Source organism: Petromyzon marinus, chromosome 22, assembly GCF_048934315.1.
Source record: "Petromyzon marinus isolate PM22_M1 ecotype Great Lakes invasive population chromosome 22, UKy_Petmar_22M1.pri1.0, whole genome shotgun sequence".
Lineage (NCBI taxonomy): Eukaryota > Metazoa > Chordata > Hyperoartia > Petromyzontiformes > Petromyzontidae > Petromyzon > Petromyzon marinus.
The window spans coordinates 12998547-13019990 of record NC_133688.1 but is presented as its reverse complement, the minus strand read 5'-3'; the positions used below and the strand labels follow the sequence as shown (position 1 = coordinate 13019990).

The following is a 21444-nucleotide window of genomic DNA, read 5'->3' as shown; positions in this document are numbered from 1 at the left end:
GGAGAGAGAACTGGGAGGCTGGTGAGCTTAGCCTAAACCGTCCCACATGTGCAGGCTGCCTCAACAGATGCCTGGGTATTTTCTGTCCTGGGGGCCCACTGGGTGCAGAAATTGCTCTCAGGCTTCAAGACCATTGCTGCTGCCACAGCCTGATGCTGTCTGCCGTCCCTCTGACACCTCCTACCTCCCATCCCTCTCCTCCCACTCACCCAACCATCCATCAACGCAATCCTCCAACCACCAACACCCCAACCCACCCATCCACTCATCCACCCACCAACCCAATCCTCCACCCACCAACACGACCCAACCCACCTATCCACTCATCCACCCCCCCACCCATTAGCTCCGTATCTCATCTCCCACACCCCATTCCCTTTCCTGAATCCTGCGTTGTGTACGTGCACGCGTGCATTCAGGCACCTTGTGTGTGTGTGAGCGCGTGTACATGCGAGTACACTGGCATGCGGACCAGCCACTTTTTATTGTTTCGTGTACGCGCTTCGTCAGCGTGCTCATGCGTGCCAAGTGTGTCGCCCGCGCGCACACACGCGCGTTCACGAAATTTCCACCGGCTTGACAGCATCGAAATGTCACTCAATTTAGTCCACACCAACAGCGGCAGAGCCCCCCCGCAAATGTCCCACTTGCTTTGGGGTTGCACGCCCCAACTAGCCATCGTGGCGTAATCCAGTGTTCATGTGCAGTGCGGTTACATACGCACACTGTACGATTTTCTCAGAATTGGATTTTCCCCAGCGGCAGCTGCCTCTCCATGGCTGATTGTGTTAGGCTGGCCGGCCGCAGTGCCCTGGGTCTTCATTTTACCGGTGGCAGCCTCGTCGTGTTGGGGGTTAGGGGCTAGAGTTGCAGAAGGTCTCAATCCCCTGCCCCCCCCCCCCCTTTCGAAATTGTTATAGTCCACGGCGTCCCCGGCCCTTTCAACGTTACATCGGGAGTGGGGGGTGGTGGGTAAGAGCTACAGCAGCAGAATGCATGATGGGCAAAAGCAGAGCGTTATCGTTCGTCGCACTGATGAGCGTTTGTTGAAAGTTTGTTTTAGCATCCAATGGTCAAGGCCCCCTTCGGATTTTAATAAGGTCAAGCAATAAGGTTTACTGGGGCCCTAAGCTTTCTAAAAGACTTATAGAAGGTGGACCGAGATCAACATAATGAAATCAAAAGGCGGATGACAGCACGTTGTAGGGATGATGTAAACCTGAACTTTTTGAAGAATAGCAACATAATGATGTCCCGATAGACGAATGTTTTTTTTGTCAATTTATTACACCTGTAACGAGAAATAAATTGGAGAAATATGGACGTTGACACAAGAAATGTAACAAAAAAGCTGAAAAGTGTACAGAGAAGCACATGGACAGGTGAATGCTTGGAATTACACAGAGCGTGGAAGAGGAAGACGTGGATTAGAGAACATTAGCAAGGGTGTAAGGTTGTCCTGTTGTCGGTTAAGAAGGGTGAGTGAATGAGCTTAAGCAGAGCACAACATTTTGAAGGGATGATGGCCGATTGTTAAGACCAATGATGGAGTGCTCAGAGGATGGAACACGCCCAAGATAATAATCCACCGGGGAAATCAGCTCGTGTACGGGAGGAGCTACAGCCCAGTGGTTCTTAACCTGGGGTGCACGTACCCCCTGGGGGTGCGAGATGCCCTTTCTGGGAGTGCGAGACATGGCCACCTTTTTTTTTACACGGTAAATGATCGAAACACAAATTAAGCACGGGCACGTACGTACAACAATTTTCTTACGTCAAACCCTATGTATTTAATAACATTATCCATTCTTTTTTTACGATTGAGAACCAAAGGGGTGCAAGGCTGCGGTAAAGGTTGAGAAACACTGAGCTAGGCGGTTTCTTGCATTGCGAGGCCCCAGTGAGAGATGGAGACTTCTTGGATCGATCATGGCTGATGACGATGATGATGATTTTTCGTGGCCACTGCACTCACAGCATCATTTCATAAACATGAAAAGCAGGTTTGCAAAATGTATCGTAATCATAATTATATTTCTTTCCCACCAACCGGGGATATCTTACACACAAACTTCCAAATTCCACTTACAATGCCTGGCTGCATGTATAATGCATGCTTTGAGCATTCCATGTGAGCCAACTGCATAATGAATGAGTGAACTATGCAGAGAAAAACGGGATAACATTTGTTTAGCTCAATTCTGCACTCGTGTTATTTATTTCACTCCTGTAACAAACCAGGTATTTTTTTTCTCTCAAATTTTTCAAAAGAATGTAAGCCTTTGAGGGAATCTTACAGGCTCAGACATTCCAATATGAATTGACTGCAATAGTAAATGAGTGCTCGCTGTGGTTTTCTCTTTGGAAAATTGTTATGAATACAGTAGGTTATAGTTTAAAGGGATAATAGGGTAGCCTTTTCGGGAATACTATATGTCAGTCATTTCCACAAAGTTACTATGCATAGACTTGCACCACAGCATTTGCACCAGGGCAGAGAGCCCAGAGTAAAGTTAGAGTGTAACAGCACGTTGATCCTAACATGCACTGCGTGTTTTCCAGTGAAGCATCCAAACAAAACCGGGTGCCTTGCGCCCACCCACTCTGAAACCGGCCCTTTTTTTTCAACTCTTGCTATTTTTTTTTTGCCACTCCTCTCTCCCTTATTCACTTCATTTCGTTCCACCTCCACAAAAAGCGCACAGTTCCTTCGCAGTGCCTCGTTCAACGAACCGTGTTTGAAAAGTGACTTAAAAGTTATTACACAGATATTTGAAACAAATATATATTTAAAGACGTGAGAGAAAATAGATCTCTTTTGGGAGCTGCTTGGCCAGGCTATGCTTCCCTTCGGCACCCTGCGGAGCGAATGGAGCTAAATTTAAGACTCGCCGAAAATAGCGTGGCTCGCCGAGAGAGATTCTACCGTAGCGAGGAGAGGAATGGGAGGCCGGCAAGCCGTTGCTCGGACGTATGTACGTTGAACTTCTTTCACACCGTACGTAGCCAACCGTGCTAATCTGAGGTGCGGGGGTAGGACAACAAACTATGGGTCTCTGTGTGAATCTATGGGTCTCACTCTCTCTGTGGGAGCCTATGGGTCTCTCTGTGAGTCTATGGGTCTCTGTGTGAGTCTATGTATGTACGTTGAACTTCTTTCGCACCGTATGTAGCCGACCATGCTAATTCGAGGTGCGGGGGTCGGACAAACTAAACACAAAAAAAGCAGTTCTAAAGAAATGAGTTTTCAATCTAGATGATGATTTATAAGTGCATAGCTCCAGCGGCTTCCTAATATCGGAAGGAGGAGCGTTCCAGACGACCGCAGAATCGCATCTGAAAGCGCCGCGTGATGCGGTGACCACCCTCGTTGTTTGATGGCTTAGCCAATGCGCTGCTTCTCCAGTCAACCTCGGACTGAGCCGCGCAGGGCTGGCCAACAAGGGCCAAGGAGGGCAGCAGGGGGCAACCGGTGGGGCTGCGGCGGCGAGCCTGAGATCAAAGGTGGTGAGTGGGAGGGGATGAAGGTGGCTGCCGAGTGCAGGGAAGTCCTCTCCGATGGCTCCGGACCAGCAGGATGCAGCGTGTGAGTAGGAGGCACGCAGGCTGACAACACCGCGGCTGCGATGACATCACAGTCACGATGCTCCAATAACTTTAGAGCACTTTGCAAGGTTAGTTTGCAGTATTTTGCTCAATTGTCTTCAAGCATGCACTTATATGTATAATGCATAGTCTGCTATCCGTGTGTGTGTGTATATAGCCAAGCACACACACATATATATTGAAATAATTTTTCTCTTCCTAAGTAGGGATTACATTTCAAAGCTGGCTGACAACCATGGCCCTGTATTTTTCATTCAATGGCAACTTTGATCTGGCCAGGATTTTCATGATTGCAGTCAATTTATGTTTGACTAACACCAGTTCGTATCAACTCACGGTTGGTTTAACGGCATTGAGACAAGTCAGATATTAGACTGTAGGAGCACATGTACGTGGGTTCATACGTGTGTACGTCTGTAGTTTAGCACGGTTGGCTACGTACTGTGCGAAAGAAGCTCAACATGCATACGCAGTTGGAAGCAGTGGTGCAGTTGTCAGCACACTGCGCTACAAACTCGATGCCGCGAGTTCTATTCTGGCTTGTTTGAACAGTGAGTGATAATCCGAATTGTTCTGGGCTTCCACTAGGTCAGCTCAGCCTTAAATGATAACCTGGAGTGGTGTGTTAACTAACATCAGCATTGCGAAGAGACGAAGGTGGCCAGGCGTTGAGCTGGTCACAGCACCAAGACTGCACCTCACGGGTCTTAATAATTGCTCGCGAGTCGCACTTGCGCCCTAACAGTCCGTTATGCAAGCTATAATACGGGGGGAATCACTATGTGTGTGTGTGAATGCATGTGTGTGTGTGTGCACGTCTGGGAGTGTGCACGTTGCTTGCGGCGAGTGCAGTGCCCCATGTGGGGAAATCTCAGTGTGCCTGAGTGTGCAGCACTTGCGTGGCATTTTTTTGTTGTAAAGTTTATCAGCAACGGCACTTAGCAGACTCGGATTCGTCCCTTTTTCCGGCATTAGCACCGTTGGTTAATTATGTCCGGTGGATGGAGAGCACTACAGCGATCTGGCCATTACATACAAAGATCCCTTTCTTGGCGTTACAGACTGGGCGCTGTGTGTAATTTATTCCGCCCGAATTGCAGAGCGAGGATTGCTCGCTACGCTGTGATTGGACGGGATCCTGCGAGCGAGCGGCCACGACGCTTTTTTTTTATTTTGCACGGGGGAGAATTCTGCCAGACTCTACCCCTAACGGAGCAACCTCCCACTTCAAGCGTCCCTTTGTGGGCTCGCTTTTTTACAGCTGGATTAGTGTTCTTGGTATTTGGCGATCATCATCATTGTGAGCCAATGGCCAAATCACCCAGTATGCGCCCCCCCCCGATCTCGTCAAATCCCACATGCTGAGCAAGTTGAGCCTAGATGTCACTTTGATGGGTGGCCACCATGCACAAAAGGCAGGCGTTATGGGGGCATCGTGGGCAGTGGAGGGCAGTGGCGAAAATTCCACAATGACCGGCGATGGTGAGGTTTGGTCAAGCATCCCTCACAGCCTGCAAGGTGTGGTGATGCCCATACCCAGCAGTGGATTCACGAACGGGCTACACGTGCACACAATGTCTATCATTGTGATGTTCATTGACAGAATCAGCATGCATGAATGGTCATTGTTATTATTAGTTATACTCTTAGATATGAAATGTTCATTTAAACATGTTGAAGGAACGTGAAATGTAAATGTTAAAACTATTGAAGGATTGAGGACCGTGTATCTGCTACCGATTATATTGTTTTTTGAGGATTTTTCGTAATATATCTTTCAACTGATACGTGACTTATAGGCTGTACTAAAATTCTGCTTATGTACAAACAATTCCACGAAGAAAATCCTCAGCTGTGCAGTGAGATTAAATTCAGCCACATGAAAAAAAAAACATTCGTTAACGTTCCCTGGTGTATGACAACAGGGTTTTATTATGGATTCAGTAACGCTAAAAATTACAGTTAACTGACAAAAAATAATGGGCCCAATCAGTAGCACAATTTATCAGTCTGCTTGCTGTCCAACTAACGCTCTCTAACGGCATAGTGGCAGCCAAGCGATGCAGCTAGTAAGCTACCCTGTGTATCATCAGGCCATCATCAAATTTCTCTGAATTCTGAGAAGAGGAGCTGGAATATTTTGTAGTCTATGAGCGCGCTCCGGGCTAACGTGGTCGGGCACCAGAGAGTGTTTCGACTTGGCTAGGTTAACTTCCGGTTGCAAACGAAATCCAGATGGCAAACGCAGAACGCTAAATGGCTTCTGTATTCGTGGAGCCCAAGAAGCAAAAGCCCCGCTCCTCGCACAGAGACCTCTATGCATTTAGATTAAAAATGTTGCACCATGGAGTGGCCAATTTTGTTAAGTAAACTGTGTGCAGGGCGGGCGTGTGTTTGAACGTATTTAACGGTGAAGGAACGTGAGATTGTGGAGCATTCCAGACAGCTTTAAAAATAAGTGTACCGAGGGCTTAAAAATGCAATGAACAGAGGATCAATTTCAAAATTTTGAAGTGCATTTTTTTTATTGATTGTACGGTCGTGTCTGTACGCCAATGCTTGGTTGTGACAAGCCTCAGACCTCACAATGTGAGCGGTAAAACGCGCCCCTCTTGAGTGCATTACTCTTGCACATGTTAAAGCTGTTTTGTGTCGGCAATAGCTCACGGTCATGCTGCCCAGCCACGTGAGTTTTTCCCACTTGGTGAAGCTGCTGCTTACAGCCTGTGTATTTCATGCAACTCGCAGTTCTTGCAGGTGCATTTTTGCCGATGTTAAAATCCAGCCACTATGGTTATTGGGCCATATACGTACCTACCCCAATGCGCATTGATACCAGGTGTGAGTTTGACCGTTCATTTCATTATTATTATACAGCCTTCTGGATGTATCCAATTGGAGCTTTTGCTGTTGGAATGTTCACTCTCTGATTTGATATTTGTGCACGATCATTAACTTAATTGGAATTGATCAACAGAAACTAACAAAATGTATGGGAGCACCATTTCCTACCCGCCTCTCATTGTATTCTACACCCGTTCACGTACGTATGTTGAACTTCTCTCTCACCGTATATGGCCAACCGTGCTCTTCCCCCTACAGAACACAAGCCCTTGGGTCGAATCCATTGATCATCCTATGTTCCATAGGTCACTGCTTTACCCTTGCTGCTGCCAACTCTCTGAAATTAATTTCCTCGAGCCAAGCTCACTACTGCAAAGGCCGTGCTCTTGTTCCAGTTTTCCTGCAGTCACGAATGCTTTAAGTCAAAACAGTTGAGTCAAAGTAACCTGATAATGTCTTCCTGATTGGTCATAGAGCCCATCTCTAGAACCCTCATAGTGGCTTTGCCATTTTACAGCGCCGTTGAAATGTCCGTGCTATAACTGTCGGCGCTGTTGAGCCAGCAGTGGTAGGGACCAGCCTCATAGGATGACTCTTGTTAACTTGATTAAGCACTTTGGTCCCAACCCGGACCAGGATTGAAATGTTCAATCCTACAAACGTGATTTCAGCCCTCGCAGAAATGCGAGTTAGAGTCTGGAAAATAATTACCGGTCAATCAAATCTTCAATTGGGTATTCCAAGGAATTTTCTTGATAAGTCACAGCTCGTTCTAGTTTTCTGTGTTTTGTAAACGTGACAACCGGCTATGTCGAAATCTAAACACCGGGCGAAGCGACAAAGCGTCGCTTTGCTGCAGAAGCTTGATTAGGCTGCGGTGCTCGTAATTGGTGTGTTGTGAGCTACAGGGCTACTAAGTATTGGTCCCCGGTGTGAAACATGAGCACACCCGTGGTGCAGCAGCCCCACAACACAGGCACGGCTGCCCACAATCAAGCGGTGGAACCCAGCTGATGGGTGACGTCACCCCAGACGTGTGGATCCGAGCACATCTGTGGCTCACAAAGTGTGCTCCGCGCACGTGTGTGTTGCAGGAGGGGCAGCGGGGTAGGGGGGGATGCGCGTGTGTGGTACTAATCAAAACTCCAAAGCTCGAATACATTTTCCCTAAAGATGCTAAGCGGTGGAATTTGCACATTAAATTTTTCCGTGTGCAAGTGTGTGCGCGGAGCCGCTGAGATCCAGGCGGAGCGGGGTGCCAGTGGGACTATCGTGACAGGTGTCTCGGGATCCGCTATTCTTTAGCAGCCCTGGTGAGTTGTTTCAGAGGCCCGCAAGCGTGTTCTTGGGGCCAAGGAGGAGGGAGGTGGGGGGAATGACCCTTTAACTCTTTTTGTCCTAGAGCTTGTTTCCCCTGGTCTGTGCACAGGGGAGCGCTTGCACGAGCCTCTTCGTGTATTTGTCCATCGACTATGCCAACATGGCAGCTGGTGTGTGTGTGTGCATGTACTTGTGAGACTTTGTATGCACTCGGGGATGTGTATTCCAAGCCTCCTTGTGGAAGAGGCTCATGAAGGACGCTACTGGGCAGTTGGATGCAGTTGCCCTCCGGCAACAACGGAGAGCAGAGCGATGCTCACAATAACGAGTGCAGCACCGGGCGGCTAAAACACAGCACGTTGGTACAGTGAGGAGCATAGGTGGTGCATCTGCCAGTCATCTCAGTCTATTCGGTGACCTGGGTCTCTTCCGTGACCTCCTGCCAGCGAGCTTTTGAGGCTTCAAGTGGCGTCACAGGGCACCTAGCCTGGTACAAGTTCCGTGGGATGTCACCACCACTTAGTGGTGAACTCTGTATGTTTTTGTTTGCATTTTGACTGCAGGTATTGTGGTTAATGCAGACAGGAATCCTTGTAAAAAGGTTTCAGTTTTGTTTCCAGATTAAAGGGGGAAAACCCTATTATTATATTTTGATACTGGCAAAGGAGGTCTGATGATGTAGATGCTCACCCCGAGCCCTCATTACTTTGATAGTGCATTGTCTTTGAGCTGTACGCCTTTTGGCGTCATCTGGTCGAGCACCAATTGGGTCGAGGCTCAAAAGAAAGCCGTCCCTTGGTGTGGATCAATCAGTTTCAAGGACAATGCATATATTTTAATTGTATGTTTTTTGTTTGCATTTTGACTGCAGGTATTGTGGTTAATGCAAACAGGAATCCTTGTAAAAAGGTTTCAGTTTTGTTGCCAGGAAAAAGGGGAAAAACCCTATTATTATATTTTGGTACTGGCAAAGGAGGTCTAATTATGACCTGGTAGATTTGTTCTGAAAGTAAGCCTCAAATGTGCATTGTCAGGTGCAGGTTTCACTTTATTTCAGTGTGAGCTTACATATTTTTATACTTATTTTAAAATTGTGTACGTGGAAGGAATCTCATCTGAGTGACGTTGATAAAAGCGCGGCCTGATTTTTCCTCATCATTAAGAAGCAGGAATCGAGATGTATAAGGAACCCATTTCTTCGAGGCTTGCTATTAAGTTGCTTTACGTCAACACACGTTGCCAGTGAGTACATGCAGAATTGTAATGGGGACTGATGCAATGGCCTTGTGATTTAGCAATTTTCCAACCCCCCCCGCCCCACCCTTCCTTTGACTACAAGGTGGCAGCCAAAACGCCTTCACTGCTTCAAGTAACCTTGGCCCGGCGTGCGGACACGGACGAGTCTGTGTTTACTCACGGACTAGCTACCGAGCATCAGGTGTTGGTGTTTCCGTTTGGGCCCCATGAATACATTGCCGCCAGCCTGGCTTGACCACGCCTGGCATCGGTTTGCCCACAGGGAGAAGCAGCCAGGCATTGACGAGCTGCACGTTGGCATGGCGGTTATGGATATTAGTTGGAGGTCAACGCGAATAGGTGTTTTTTTGCGCGACTTTTGAAGGAGCATTGCAAAACGTACAAAATGCGCTCGCCAAAATAGATAAATTAGATGCACGCAAGTACGTGTGAAATATTATTAATCTGTAAACATCCCCATTCTGTCGATAATAGATATCTTAAAATACATCGATTGATTAAAATAGGGGTTTTTTTTCCTGCTCATGATACATGCATCAAATTGTGTACGTTATAATTAATTATATATTGGCTTAAGTAGATTGTATGCAAATGGTATGCTAATCATTTACATGAGCTGATAGATAGACAGGACAAAACTGTATAAATTGCACTATAAAATAAACTATTGTAATGGTGCAAACAAGACAAAACAGAAATTCTTAAATGAAATGACGTTCCCAATTTGTGACATTCCCTTGAATAGAAGGGGTTCCAGATTTGAAGCTTTCGTGACTGCAAGGATCCATACTCTTTGGTTCTATTATTTTTTACCTAGAAGGGGTTGTTCAGCAGTAGAGTGAGCAGCTTGTAATCGAAAGGCACTCATTCTTGCACATCATACCAGGTACGGTACTTATTTAAAGCTGAGTCAACCGAGGAGAAGCCCAGGGCCAATTCAGATATCTCTCACCACTGATCTTAAACTCGGGTCGTTGGGCTCATTGCACAGTGCGTGAGCCAATGCACCACGGCTCCCACACAAAGTCAAATGCTTTATATGTTTATTAAAAAAAACACAGATCTGTAACGATCTAAATACACACTTGGACACGTCGTACATGCATACGTACAAACACACCGACTCCTCGGTTCAAATTTTGCCGTTTCAAGAATGTGAGTGATGCTGAGTGTAGTAAATAAATGTGTTTTAGCCGGAGAAAGCGAGATATGGTGGAGATGCTGTGTGTGTGTGTTGCATCTCGTTTACATTGAACAACCGTTACATCCTGGCCAGTTTTGAATGGTGAATTTTGATTGGTCAATTGGACCAATAGCTTGGGGAATATGTAATAAGATATCTAACATAAAGATTAAGAACATTTTTTCATTTTATTTGCTGAACAATTTGTTGTTTGCGCCTATATTACATTTCTGTTATTCAGCGTCACATTCGCAGCAACATTCAATCTACATCGACTTCTAAGAGACACTAGTGGCCCTGCTAATTTCTTTTCAAACTGTGCTCGGCTCTGTGCCTCAGCGTTGCGGTCATATATGTTCATTAAATATTGTGCACGTTTACAAATTGCATGCTAATTATTACTTACTGTACCATTTTTGTGACCCAGGTCTCACTTGGTAAAAAATATATATATCTGTCTAGCTGTTGGAGGTTTAATGGTCCAAACATACCCTGGTAAAATAATGAATTATCATGATTCAAGGTTACGTTTAGATTCAAGAACCGGTTAATTTTTAAACACTAGTGGCTGCAGATGTGACGTGAACTCATCACATGGAACATATGTGCATTAAAACAGATTGATAATTACACCTGCCATTCAGTCAATGTATTTTTCTTCATTGTGAATATATTCATTTATGTGAATCGATACGTCGTTTACGCCACTGATATCTCTTAGAATGCAGCCCCACTATTCTCCGTTCCGTCTGTTGTGTCGATTGTGCCACTGCCGCTGTGTCTGTGTATCTGAACGGCTGCACGTAAACACAGCTTAAAGGTCGCGATCTGAGCGTGGCTTTGTTCGCTCCAGCGCTGTCCTCCAGACAGTCTCGTCCCTTCACCTGATGAAGGCCGCTTGTGTTGTGGCCGAAACGTCGTGAGAATTTTATTGTATTATTTTATTTTATCAATTTATTATTTTATTCTCATTCTACGTGACTTTACCGAAAGAACCAAAGAAGATGAATCATTGCAGTCACGAAAGCTTTAAATCGAAATTTAAACGCCAATTAGTTACTACCTCAGCCCACCGGTTTGCTTTGGATTTACTCTCCAACACACCGGTGGGCTGAAGTAGTAACTAATCGGCGCACTGTTTACGTGACAAACCTTACAGGCTGTGTCGGGTGGTGAAGGGTTACGACACATTTATACTTACGCGATCTAACACAAAAAAACCTTTATTATGAATAATATTTGTCGCGAAATCCTACGTGTTAACCCGGCTGCAACGTGTTACGCGATCCCTGACCAGATCCTCGGCCTTCTTCTGGTCCCGCAGGAGGATCCTCATCCTGCTGGTGGTGGTGTGTGCCGGTGCCACGATTGTCCCAAGCTCCGCTCAAGAAACCCAAGGTACTCAAGAAGGCTCCCCCCCGAGAGCCTCCTGCTTGTTGTTGTGCTTACTTTGTTGTCCTTCCCCCGTACCTCCAATTAGCACGGTTGGCTTACGGACGCTGCGAACGAAGTTCAACACCACCTCATCATCATCATCAACATCATTACCTCCTCATCATCACCACCTCATCACACCACTTCCTCATAATCATCAACCTCCACCGCCTCGTCATCACCATCACCACTTCATCATCACGCTACCGGAGCTATGCACGTTTAAGTTATCTAGATTGAAAACGAATTTCTTGAGAACCGCTTGTTTGTTGTGTTTAGTTTGTTGTTCTTTCCCCGCACCTCCGATTAGCACGATTGGCTACGGACGCTGCAAAAGAAGTTCAACACCACCTCATCATCATCATCAACATCATTACCTCCTCATCATCACCACCTCATCACACCACTTCCTCATAATCATCAACCTCCACTGCCTCGTCATCACCATCACCACCTCATCATCACGCTACCGGAGCTATGCACGTTTAAGTTATCTAGATTGAAAAGATTTTCTTGAGAACCGCTTGTTGTTGTGTTTAGTTTGTTGTTCTTTCCCCGCACCTCCGATTAGCACGGTTGGCTACGGACGCTGCGAAAGAAGTTCAATACGTTCATAGAGGGCTCCCAGTGTGCATTTTTCACTCTCCTGCGGCAGTGTTTGTTTGAATTACAGTGCTGTACGAGCGTGCTTCTGGTTATTCGTAACCATTTGCAATGGTAGTCAGATGTAGCATTCTACTTTATGGGAGGTGAATCATTTGGTTCGGGAATGATTGGGATCATATATGGATACATTTAACAGCTTAAGACTGCCCTGCTATGAGCAAAACCAATCAACCTGTGTGGCATCATGCTTGAGAGCCCAAGTTATACAATTCTGGTTTTTCAGATTTTTCTATCTTCAAACTTGATTTGAAGCTTTCGTGACTGCAGGAATCCATACTCTTTGGTTCTTTCGGTAAAGTCACGTAGGTATGAAAATAAAATAAAAAATAATATTTCACGACGTTTCGATCGCAACACAAGCGCTCGTCCTCAGGTGGAAAAAAAATATCCAGCAGTGGAACTGCTCAGACCCTGCCTGTTTGACCTTCGCCACATCTGTAACCTCTTGTTGTTGTCACAGCTTTCTCGCTGTGTTCTTCCTGGTTCAGCAGTTACACTGCTGGATTATTTTTTCTGCCTGAGGACGACCGCTTGTGTTGTGATCGAAACGTCGGGATATATTATTATTTTTATTTTTTATCATTATTTTTTTATATCTTCATGCAGACTCAGCTATATTTATATCAATGCTCAGCTTCATTATCCCTTCCAGAACATAATTTAAATTGACATCAATTATTCAGCCATGACCCTGTATACGGTAATGCTATTTCCCCAAGAAAGGTTTGTTGGGTTTAAAATTATCTTAATATTATTGCTTGGGATGTTTGGCTAATTTCTGATTAAACATTATAAAGCCATTAGATAACGTTTTAATGCTATGCATTTCTTGACTTGTATGCCCCTTGTAATAATTTAAAACAATGCATAGACCTTTGTTAAAGCACGATGGTCATCCTGGAAACTCGATGTATCCCACCATTTATTCATTATTGGCCATGGTTAATCCACTGCTGGATGAAAGCCTTTCCAAAGCTGCCACCATCTCTTGTGGTCATGTGATGTGATAATCCACCCAGCACCTTCACACGAGCTTATTCCTTCCCTTCTTATAACATGTCTTGCCCAAGCCTACGTACTTTCATGCATAGTTATTATTCACAGATTGTAAAAAAAAAAATCGAAATATGAAAAAAATACATATATACGTGGTATACACTTTCATAAACTTGCGTAATGCGGTTAAAGTATTACGTTTCGCAAAGGATAATGTTACAAGCAAAATCCCAGTCTTCGTGACCCATAAACTAATATTTGCAATTTCCCCCCAAAGCTGCCTGAGGCAAAGTACAAACTTTACTCTTGGCATTCGTGCCAGCAGTGAGCTATTGTTGGCCACACCAGAGATGCTAAAAGCGCTCTGTGTACATTTCCAGCAGGACATTACATTTCACAAGAGGGCTTTAAATGCTGTGGTGTGCCGACGTGCTGTGATTAAAGCAAGCAGGCCTTTGCTTGAGAGCAGGCGAGGGTGGTGATGGATGCTGTGTGCTCGAGCCCTAAAAGATGCAGTTGCAAGTTTATCTGTAGATTATTTGTTTCTGGTTGAGAAGGAAAGGTGCGTTTGTGTTTTCTTGAAATGGTGACTGATATTTTGTAATCTGTCATTCTTGGCGCAAGGTGCCATGGAATCAAGTGCTGTGATAATAAGAGCCCCCTTACAACAGAACTTGATTTCTTCCCTGAATAATTTCCGGGTCACCAAATTCCAGGAAATGGCACGTGACTGGTAGCTATAGCCATAGCGAGAGGCGTACTGGATGTGGCTTGTCGGGTGCGGTAATATTTCCCTGGTCGCTGACTCAGAGAGACCTGGCTGAAATTAAGTCCTGCATTACCGTATTTGTGGGGTATCGTGAAGCAAATCTACATGGTTTTATTGCAAGTGTACCCAGGCAGGGTTTGCCTTCTTAAACAAAGGCTGCTGGAGAACATTGATCTGGAAGGCCCTTAAGCTCATTGACCAAATGTAAGATAGTTGTATTTATATTCTTGGTTCTTTCGGTAAAGTCATGTAGAAGGGAATTTTTTTTCAAATTTTCTTGCTGTGGTTTTCACACCTGATGATGATTGCTTGTGTTGTAGTCGAAACGTCGTGCTAATTTTATTGTTTTATATTTTTATTGTTTTATTGTTTCCCTTCTACGTGACTTTACCGAAAGAACCAAGAACATGAATCCCTGCAGTGTCTAATTAAATCTCGCCTTAAGACGCAATTCATTATGCTTGCTTTTTGTTCCCACAATTAGCTGCTATACTTGTTCGTTTTTCCTTCCCCTGGTCAATGATATATTTGTTAATGTCTTTGTTCATTTTTAATGTATTGCACTTTAATTAACTTGTAGAAAGCTACTTTATGAATGTCATTTATTATTATTTATTCCCGGTATTATTTTTGTGTTTCATTACTTGTTACAATGTTGGCCATATGAGTTGCACAAAGCCTACTGTGGTCCTTACTCTGACACATCTCGAACTCACTGACACCGATTCACCTCCAGGTTTTCCATCATCCGCTGAGGACCGCCCCCACTTGTAGCTGACACAGAGACCCAGCGATTGCTTCCTTTATTCTGGCTCGGCCTAAAATAAATACCCAATATAAGGCATTCTCCCCGTACAGTGGAGAGGGTACAGTGTCAGCAGCAGGTGGGTCATGAATTCATCATTATTATCATCAGTCACAATCCACTGCTGGATAAAGGCTTCCCTAAGCTGTTGTCCATTCGTTCTTCCTCATGTGTGTTAATGCTTAAAAACGCCGGTGGTGGGTACACATGAACAGTGTTTAAAATGTATTAATACTGGGATATAAAGGTGTGTAAAATTAACCGCGTAAATATAGGCTTATTTTGGTTTATCCAGCATCAACATAGTCTGGAATCAACAGATGCTGGATATTCTTGGCAATAAATAAATCAAATACTGCTGGATGAAGGCCTCTCCACACGACGTTGGTCAGGGGGTGGTTTTGACCATACTTCACCATGCCAGTCAGTGCACGTTTGTGAAGGGAAGGACCAAGGGCCGGTTCAGGTATCACCCACTGCTGGTGTTCGCCATGGCCGAGAATCAAAGTTCAGGTCGCTGGGTGTATAGGGCAGTACACTTCCACTCCTCCATTCATGACAATGATTTTTCATTATGGCAAGGCTGTGAACAGGTATACAGCTTACACAAGTGTGTGTCATCATGCATATATAGCAATCAGCTACCAATATGCATACATTTAGAAAACTGTTTTCTTAATTTTCTTAGCAAAAAAAAACCCTGCTATTTTTTCCTTTCTTTTATCGTGTATTAAATGCGATTACAGTAAACACTGGAATTGTGCAGTTGTTTGTACGTCCGTGATTCGTTTGATTAAAGTCAGATTTTTAACATCAGGAAATTGGATAGTATAAACATAAAAGCATTCTGTGGGGTTGGGAGAGGGGCTGCCGTGATGGCCAGTGCCGATAAGGGAAAGCGAATAGCCTTGGCAAGGGTTCCATCACGCCTGCACCGCACGCTCGTGCACACGCGCACGTACACGTGCCTGCACCGCACGCTCGTGTACACACACGTGTACACGTGCCTGCACCGCACGCACGTGTACCAGCTCGTGTACACGCTCCTGCACAGCACGCGCGTGTACACGCGCGTGTACACACACGTGTACACGTGCCCGCACAGCACGCTCGTTTACATGCCGCACACGTAATGACCCGTGTGCACAAGACACATCGACCCCTAAACACTTGGGGACACGTACTTTCAGAGGCAAAGGTTGGCTAGGTACGGTGCGAAAGAAATTCAACATTCGTACGTACACACAGATGTTCACGAATGTACAGGGTGGTCCAGATGCATTGTGACCTCCCCCTCCCCATTTAATTGACCCCTAACATTTTTTTTATTTTGCTTATTTATTTCTGTTGTCCCACTCATTGCTATTCAAAAAAAAAATGTTACGTTTTAGAGAATTAAATGAAGATCACAAGACATCTGGACCACCCTGTACATGCACACCTACAAACACACGTACACGTTGACTCGGCGTCGCACCCCGAGCTCGATTATAAAGATGCAACGTGCCCATGAACATCGACACTCGTGCAGACACTGGCATTGCGAGCCTTCGAGGCTCGCTCAGTGTGGCATCTCTCGGTGAAGCAAGGTTTAAAAAAAAATTGGCAAGTTTCCCAGAAATAATTCTGTCGCCATTCAAAGTGTCACGCCGAGTGACCCATTGATTATTATTTTTTCTTTTGGAAGGGAGTGCGGGTGAACGGTGGTGGGTGCTTGATTCAACGAGTCAGTGCTATCTACTGTGGTGGTGGTGTCCTTTACTTTATTTTGTTATGAGATGTTGCGAACGGCCATAATTTACACTCTTAACAAGATTCCACTGAGAAGAATCTTCTTCCACAACCTAACTGCATGTTGACCCATATTTGTTTTTGGGTAAGGCCACGGAGTAGTTTTCAGCCAAAGTTCTTGTCATTAATTGTCCACCATCCAAGAAGATTGTCATATTTGCAATTATATTAATTATACGTGCCAATTTATTGATAAATTTATGATCAGTAAAGCCCTCTCACCAGTGGCTTAAGACGTTTTCATGACTGCATGCAGCATCAACATGGGCTTCAATTACCCCCACCAGCCTGGATCAGCCCTGATCCACACCTCCAGGCAATAGGCGACTTATAATTTTATCAGTGGCAGACCTGCCCTGAGCAGTTGTACCACCATTGGTCAAACATGGAGATACAATTCAGGCCTGTTTTGAGAAAGTGTTCATGAACCCCATGATACATTACTGAATTCAACAACATATGACATTTCCCTCAAACCGCTTTAATTTGTTCCAGAGAACATAGCCCGTGATATTATATTGGTTTCCACTGCTCTACCAATATTGAATCACTTGTCCTGTTAAGGTGTAATGTTTTGCGGCATGGCAATTTAACTATAGACGCATCAATGCCTTCTAATATTTAGGACATCTAAGCTTAGCATATAGCTCTTTTGTCAGTCTACTGCTGGACGATGATCTCCCCACATTCTGCTGGTTGTTGGAGTTATTTGACCATACATTCACCATGCTGGTTAGTGGGGGTTAGTGAAGGTGGGGAGCATAGGCATTGGAGCATAGAAGCACAGTACAACTATGGCATTTTCTGCACTGCCCTCTGCTGACCACCACGTTGCAGAGCCTTGCAGCTGCTTTGACAACCCACCCAAGCACTACCAAAGCTCAACCCTGCTTAGCTTCCACCATTTTACAGAACCAGTGTTCGGTGATTTTGTGATAGGCGAGCCAATCATAAGCGGTAATCTACAGCTAATATCCTGATGAAATAAGCAGGTTATATCAAGGATCCATAATCACAGTGTGGATTTGTTTCACAGAAATACTAAGACTCCAATACTCTGTGCCCCAAGCTGCACCAACTGTTCATGTCAATCTCTAAGCAGACACTTTAAAATTCATGTTTACATATGAATTGAGAGCATGGCATGGACAAATGGACTGGGTTTTTGCTTGAGTGCTGGAGTTTTATAATTGCTGTCTTAAATCATTCTGTTCATAAAATGACTTAGCCAAGACGATAACGTTCACCGCACACGGTGTCCTGATTGATACATGGCAACAATTTGATAAATTGGGGGGGAAAGACATCAGTAACAACATCAAATTTTGCAATTTGGATGAAATATTTTAACATTGAACCAGTTTGACATTCCAACCTCTCCGCAGATTACAGAAATATCCAATCAAAGGGCTCTGTTTAGTCATTTGGGTTTAGTTTATAGGATAAATGTAAAATAAAGAGCCACAGTCCTCAATGCCCCTTTCCAGATACAGCAGAGCGTTAAATATTCCAATTGCTCTAGGCGGCAACCGCGCACAAGACACGTTTACCTGGAGACATTGCGCTAGGAACCTCGCCCGTATTTCAAGGTCCGCTTTCACATAATCGAGCACTTGTTCACCCTCAAAGAGACGCCGTGTCCTCGCACGCAGCGGTGCCGGTTTCATATTTTCTTGTTTTGGTTTACTCCCATTGCCTTCCTGCCAATGTGGCGCTCAGGATGGAGCTCTGGCTGTAAAGAACAACAAGTGTGGTCATGATACGTCTGCAGGTGGCTGATGCCGGCCATAATGAGGCCCTCTGTGGAGATGCCTTTCTCAGGGGATGACTGATACTTTGGATTGAATTCACAGCTCCAGAGGTACAAGCATCAGTTGATATTTGGAGCCGGCCCTATTTTGTTCATGAACGTTTCCTACACGTGTTCATTTGCCTGCAGTAGAATCATATGGTACACTGCTGTAGAATGGACACAATTTTTGTATATGCAGCGTTCCAAAATGTACGGGTTCTAAAACGTGTTTGACAAGTCATTAAATTCTAGAATGTATTGTTTCAGTTATTTAAATGTACATCCTGCAGGGCAAGACCAATTTTTCAGCTTAGCATTCACAAGAGTTATGAGGCTTCAAAAACCCAGGTTTTCTGATGACGGTTACCCTATAGACTGTTGTGTTTGTGAGTGTGTATGTGTGTGTTTTATGGGGACTGGTAGTACAGTGGTTACCCTATAGACTGTTGTGTTTGTGAGTGTGTATGTGTGTGTTTTATGGGGACTGGTAGTACAGTGGTTAATGCGCTGTGCTACAAACCCGGCGATCTGAGTTTAATTCCTGCTCATGGCCAACACCAGTAATGATTATCTGAATCGGTCACGGCCCTCCCCAGTTCGACTCAGCCTCAAATGAGTACCTGGTGCGGTGTGTAAAAATCGTCACTATTGAGACAAAGGCGGCCGGGCGTGGTGGTGGCCACCCACCCCCCTCGTGTACCGTTCCGGCCTTCGTAAGTGCTCGCTAGTATCACTTGCCTCGACAGTCTGTTAAGGCTATAACGGGGGATCTTAGTCTTTGTGTGTGTTCGTATGGTGGTTTGTGCACCACACTATGATCCTGGTGACATGAGTTATATCCCTGGACGTAGCTAACATCAGTGGCAAAACGGTATTTGAATTTGTCTTGGCCCTCTCCTAGGTTGACTCAGCCATAAATAAAGATATGTACTGGTTACAGTGTGTAAACATCAGAACTGGGGATACAAAGGTGGCCAAAAGTAGTACGTGCCATGCCACCCATGCTGCCATTATTAGATACTCACTAACAGCATTTGCCCCAACAGTCTGTAAGGTAAAACAAGGGGGGTCTTTGTGTATGTAAAGATATACGGATGTGGGAAGTGGCATATTAATTAAAATATGCTCCAAGGAACATCCAAATATTCATTTTGGATGCAATGCAATACACAGTCCCACTTTCTTGCTGCAGGTCATAAAAGGCTGGCTTCAGAAATATTTTTGCTATGCCCACTTTTTACTTTATATAACTTTACACAGGCTTAATACAGCGATCCCTTCAATGTGTCTATAAAGAGCCATTGTTCTGAAGGCCATTGCTGTGTAAAATCATGTGAATGGCGTATTAAGTTAGATGTCAAACCTTTAACAATGCTATCACAAGCCACTATCATTGTGTTCTTGCAGTGGGTTATCTTTTGGTGTCTTATGTCACTTAGCAAGCCTCTGTGGTAGAATATAGTCCCCTTTATTTTGTTGGCACCCGAGAAATATTTGGAGGTGTTTAAAAAGGATCTTGTATGCATCTGCCGTGTGACGTTTTATAATCGTTCATGGCACGCTGCCGATGGGAATGCTGCCGATGGCCACTCCCTTGCAGTGTCGGCGTACAGTATTACAATTATTCAACTAATCTGCAATGTGTTTAATGTAAAGCGAATTATTCGCAATGTGTATAAACTGGCGCTGTGCAGTAGTCCTTTGAGACGTTGCCTAAGTCTATTCTGAATGTATTTCTCTTGTGAGTACGGCGCTTGCGAGAATTCAATCACAATTAAACTTACACAGCCTTCGCCAAATTAGATTTGCCATTTCTCGCATGTCTTATTTGTATTATTGCTATTATTGCTACTGCTTTAACAAAGCACCTATTTAAAGTTTAGTGGTTCAGTCTGGTTCTGTTGTCACTGAAAATCGATGTAGAGTAAATACATGAGGACTACTAAACATTTGTAAAGAAGTTTAATTTAAAACGTCGGTGGAGTGTTGGCACATTTGTTAACACACTGCGTTATGAACCTGATGTCCTGAGTTTGATTCCTGGTTATGAGTAACATTGGTGGTGAGTGATATGTGAACTGGTCTTGGATGCCCCCCCCCCCCCGCTCCACCAACCAGCACTGGCCAGTGTGGTGAAGTATGAAAAAACAATAACAATCCCCATGACTGTCATCGCATTCACAAGCCTTCATCCTGCAGTGGATTCACAAATTGTTAGTGTTGACTTTTATTTCTTTACTTTATTACTTATGGGTTGAATGTGTGAACCCTTTCATCACCATACATATTCAATGAAATAAATTTGTCTTTCGGATAAAGTATAGTATTGCATTTGTAAAATGTTTTCCTTGCTCTCAGTATAAACATTCACACATACTTGAATTTGAATTTCCCCCAAGCAGTTCATAGTTATTAGTAATGCAGTTTATTGTATTTGGCACGAATCACTAATTTTGTTGTGAAGCATTTTCCGTGACACCCTCAACAAATTGACAGTCAGAAGCAAAACTACACACTCCTCAGAAGTTGGCACGCATTTTGAAAGTGCGTTATACTTTCATTCACAAGTATCGCCCCCAAAAAGTGCGACCAACGCTGCCCTTTCGCACGGTTTGCTTTGACGCGGTGACCCATGGCACAATGAACGGTTTTTGCCACCCAGCGCCTTGAAGAGGGCCTTTGAAGAAATTCCTGTTGTGTTGCACGAATTGATTCCGATTACTTAGATGGCCTCTGTGACACGTACCTTTTTATGGGGCCATGAGTTAAGACCAGGAAGTGTAGGGTCTCAGGGCCATTAGAGAATCAATCTCAAACATGAGTGCATTGAAGCAGCAACGTGACTTTGTCACAGACCCTCAGTCGATTACTGTTTAAGTTAGAGCCTTAGCAGAGGGAAACTGGTGAAAGCTGTAGCGTTCGTAATGTGTGGCATAAGCAAAATGAATTTCATGAAATATTTTTAAATATGCAAGCATCCT

At 44.6% G+C, this 21444-nt stretch overlaps 1 protein-coding gene across 2 annotated transcripts in view; it reads left to right on the top strand.

Moving 5' to 3' along the window:
- The window catches only part of COL24A1 (collagen type XXIV alpha 1 chain), a 150340-nt gene that overhangs the window by 13655 nt on the left and 115241 nt on the right, over positions 1–21444 (top strand). The window contains exon 2 of one of the 2 annotated variants that reach the window (XM_032959009.2): positions 11508–11608. In XM_032959009.2, the coding sequence (XP_032814900.2) occupies positions 11508–11608 (101 nt within the window). The remainder of the gene's footprint in view (positions 1–11507; positions 11609–21444) is intronic. The other variant, XM_032959010.2, reaches the window with a different exon arrangement.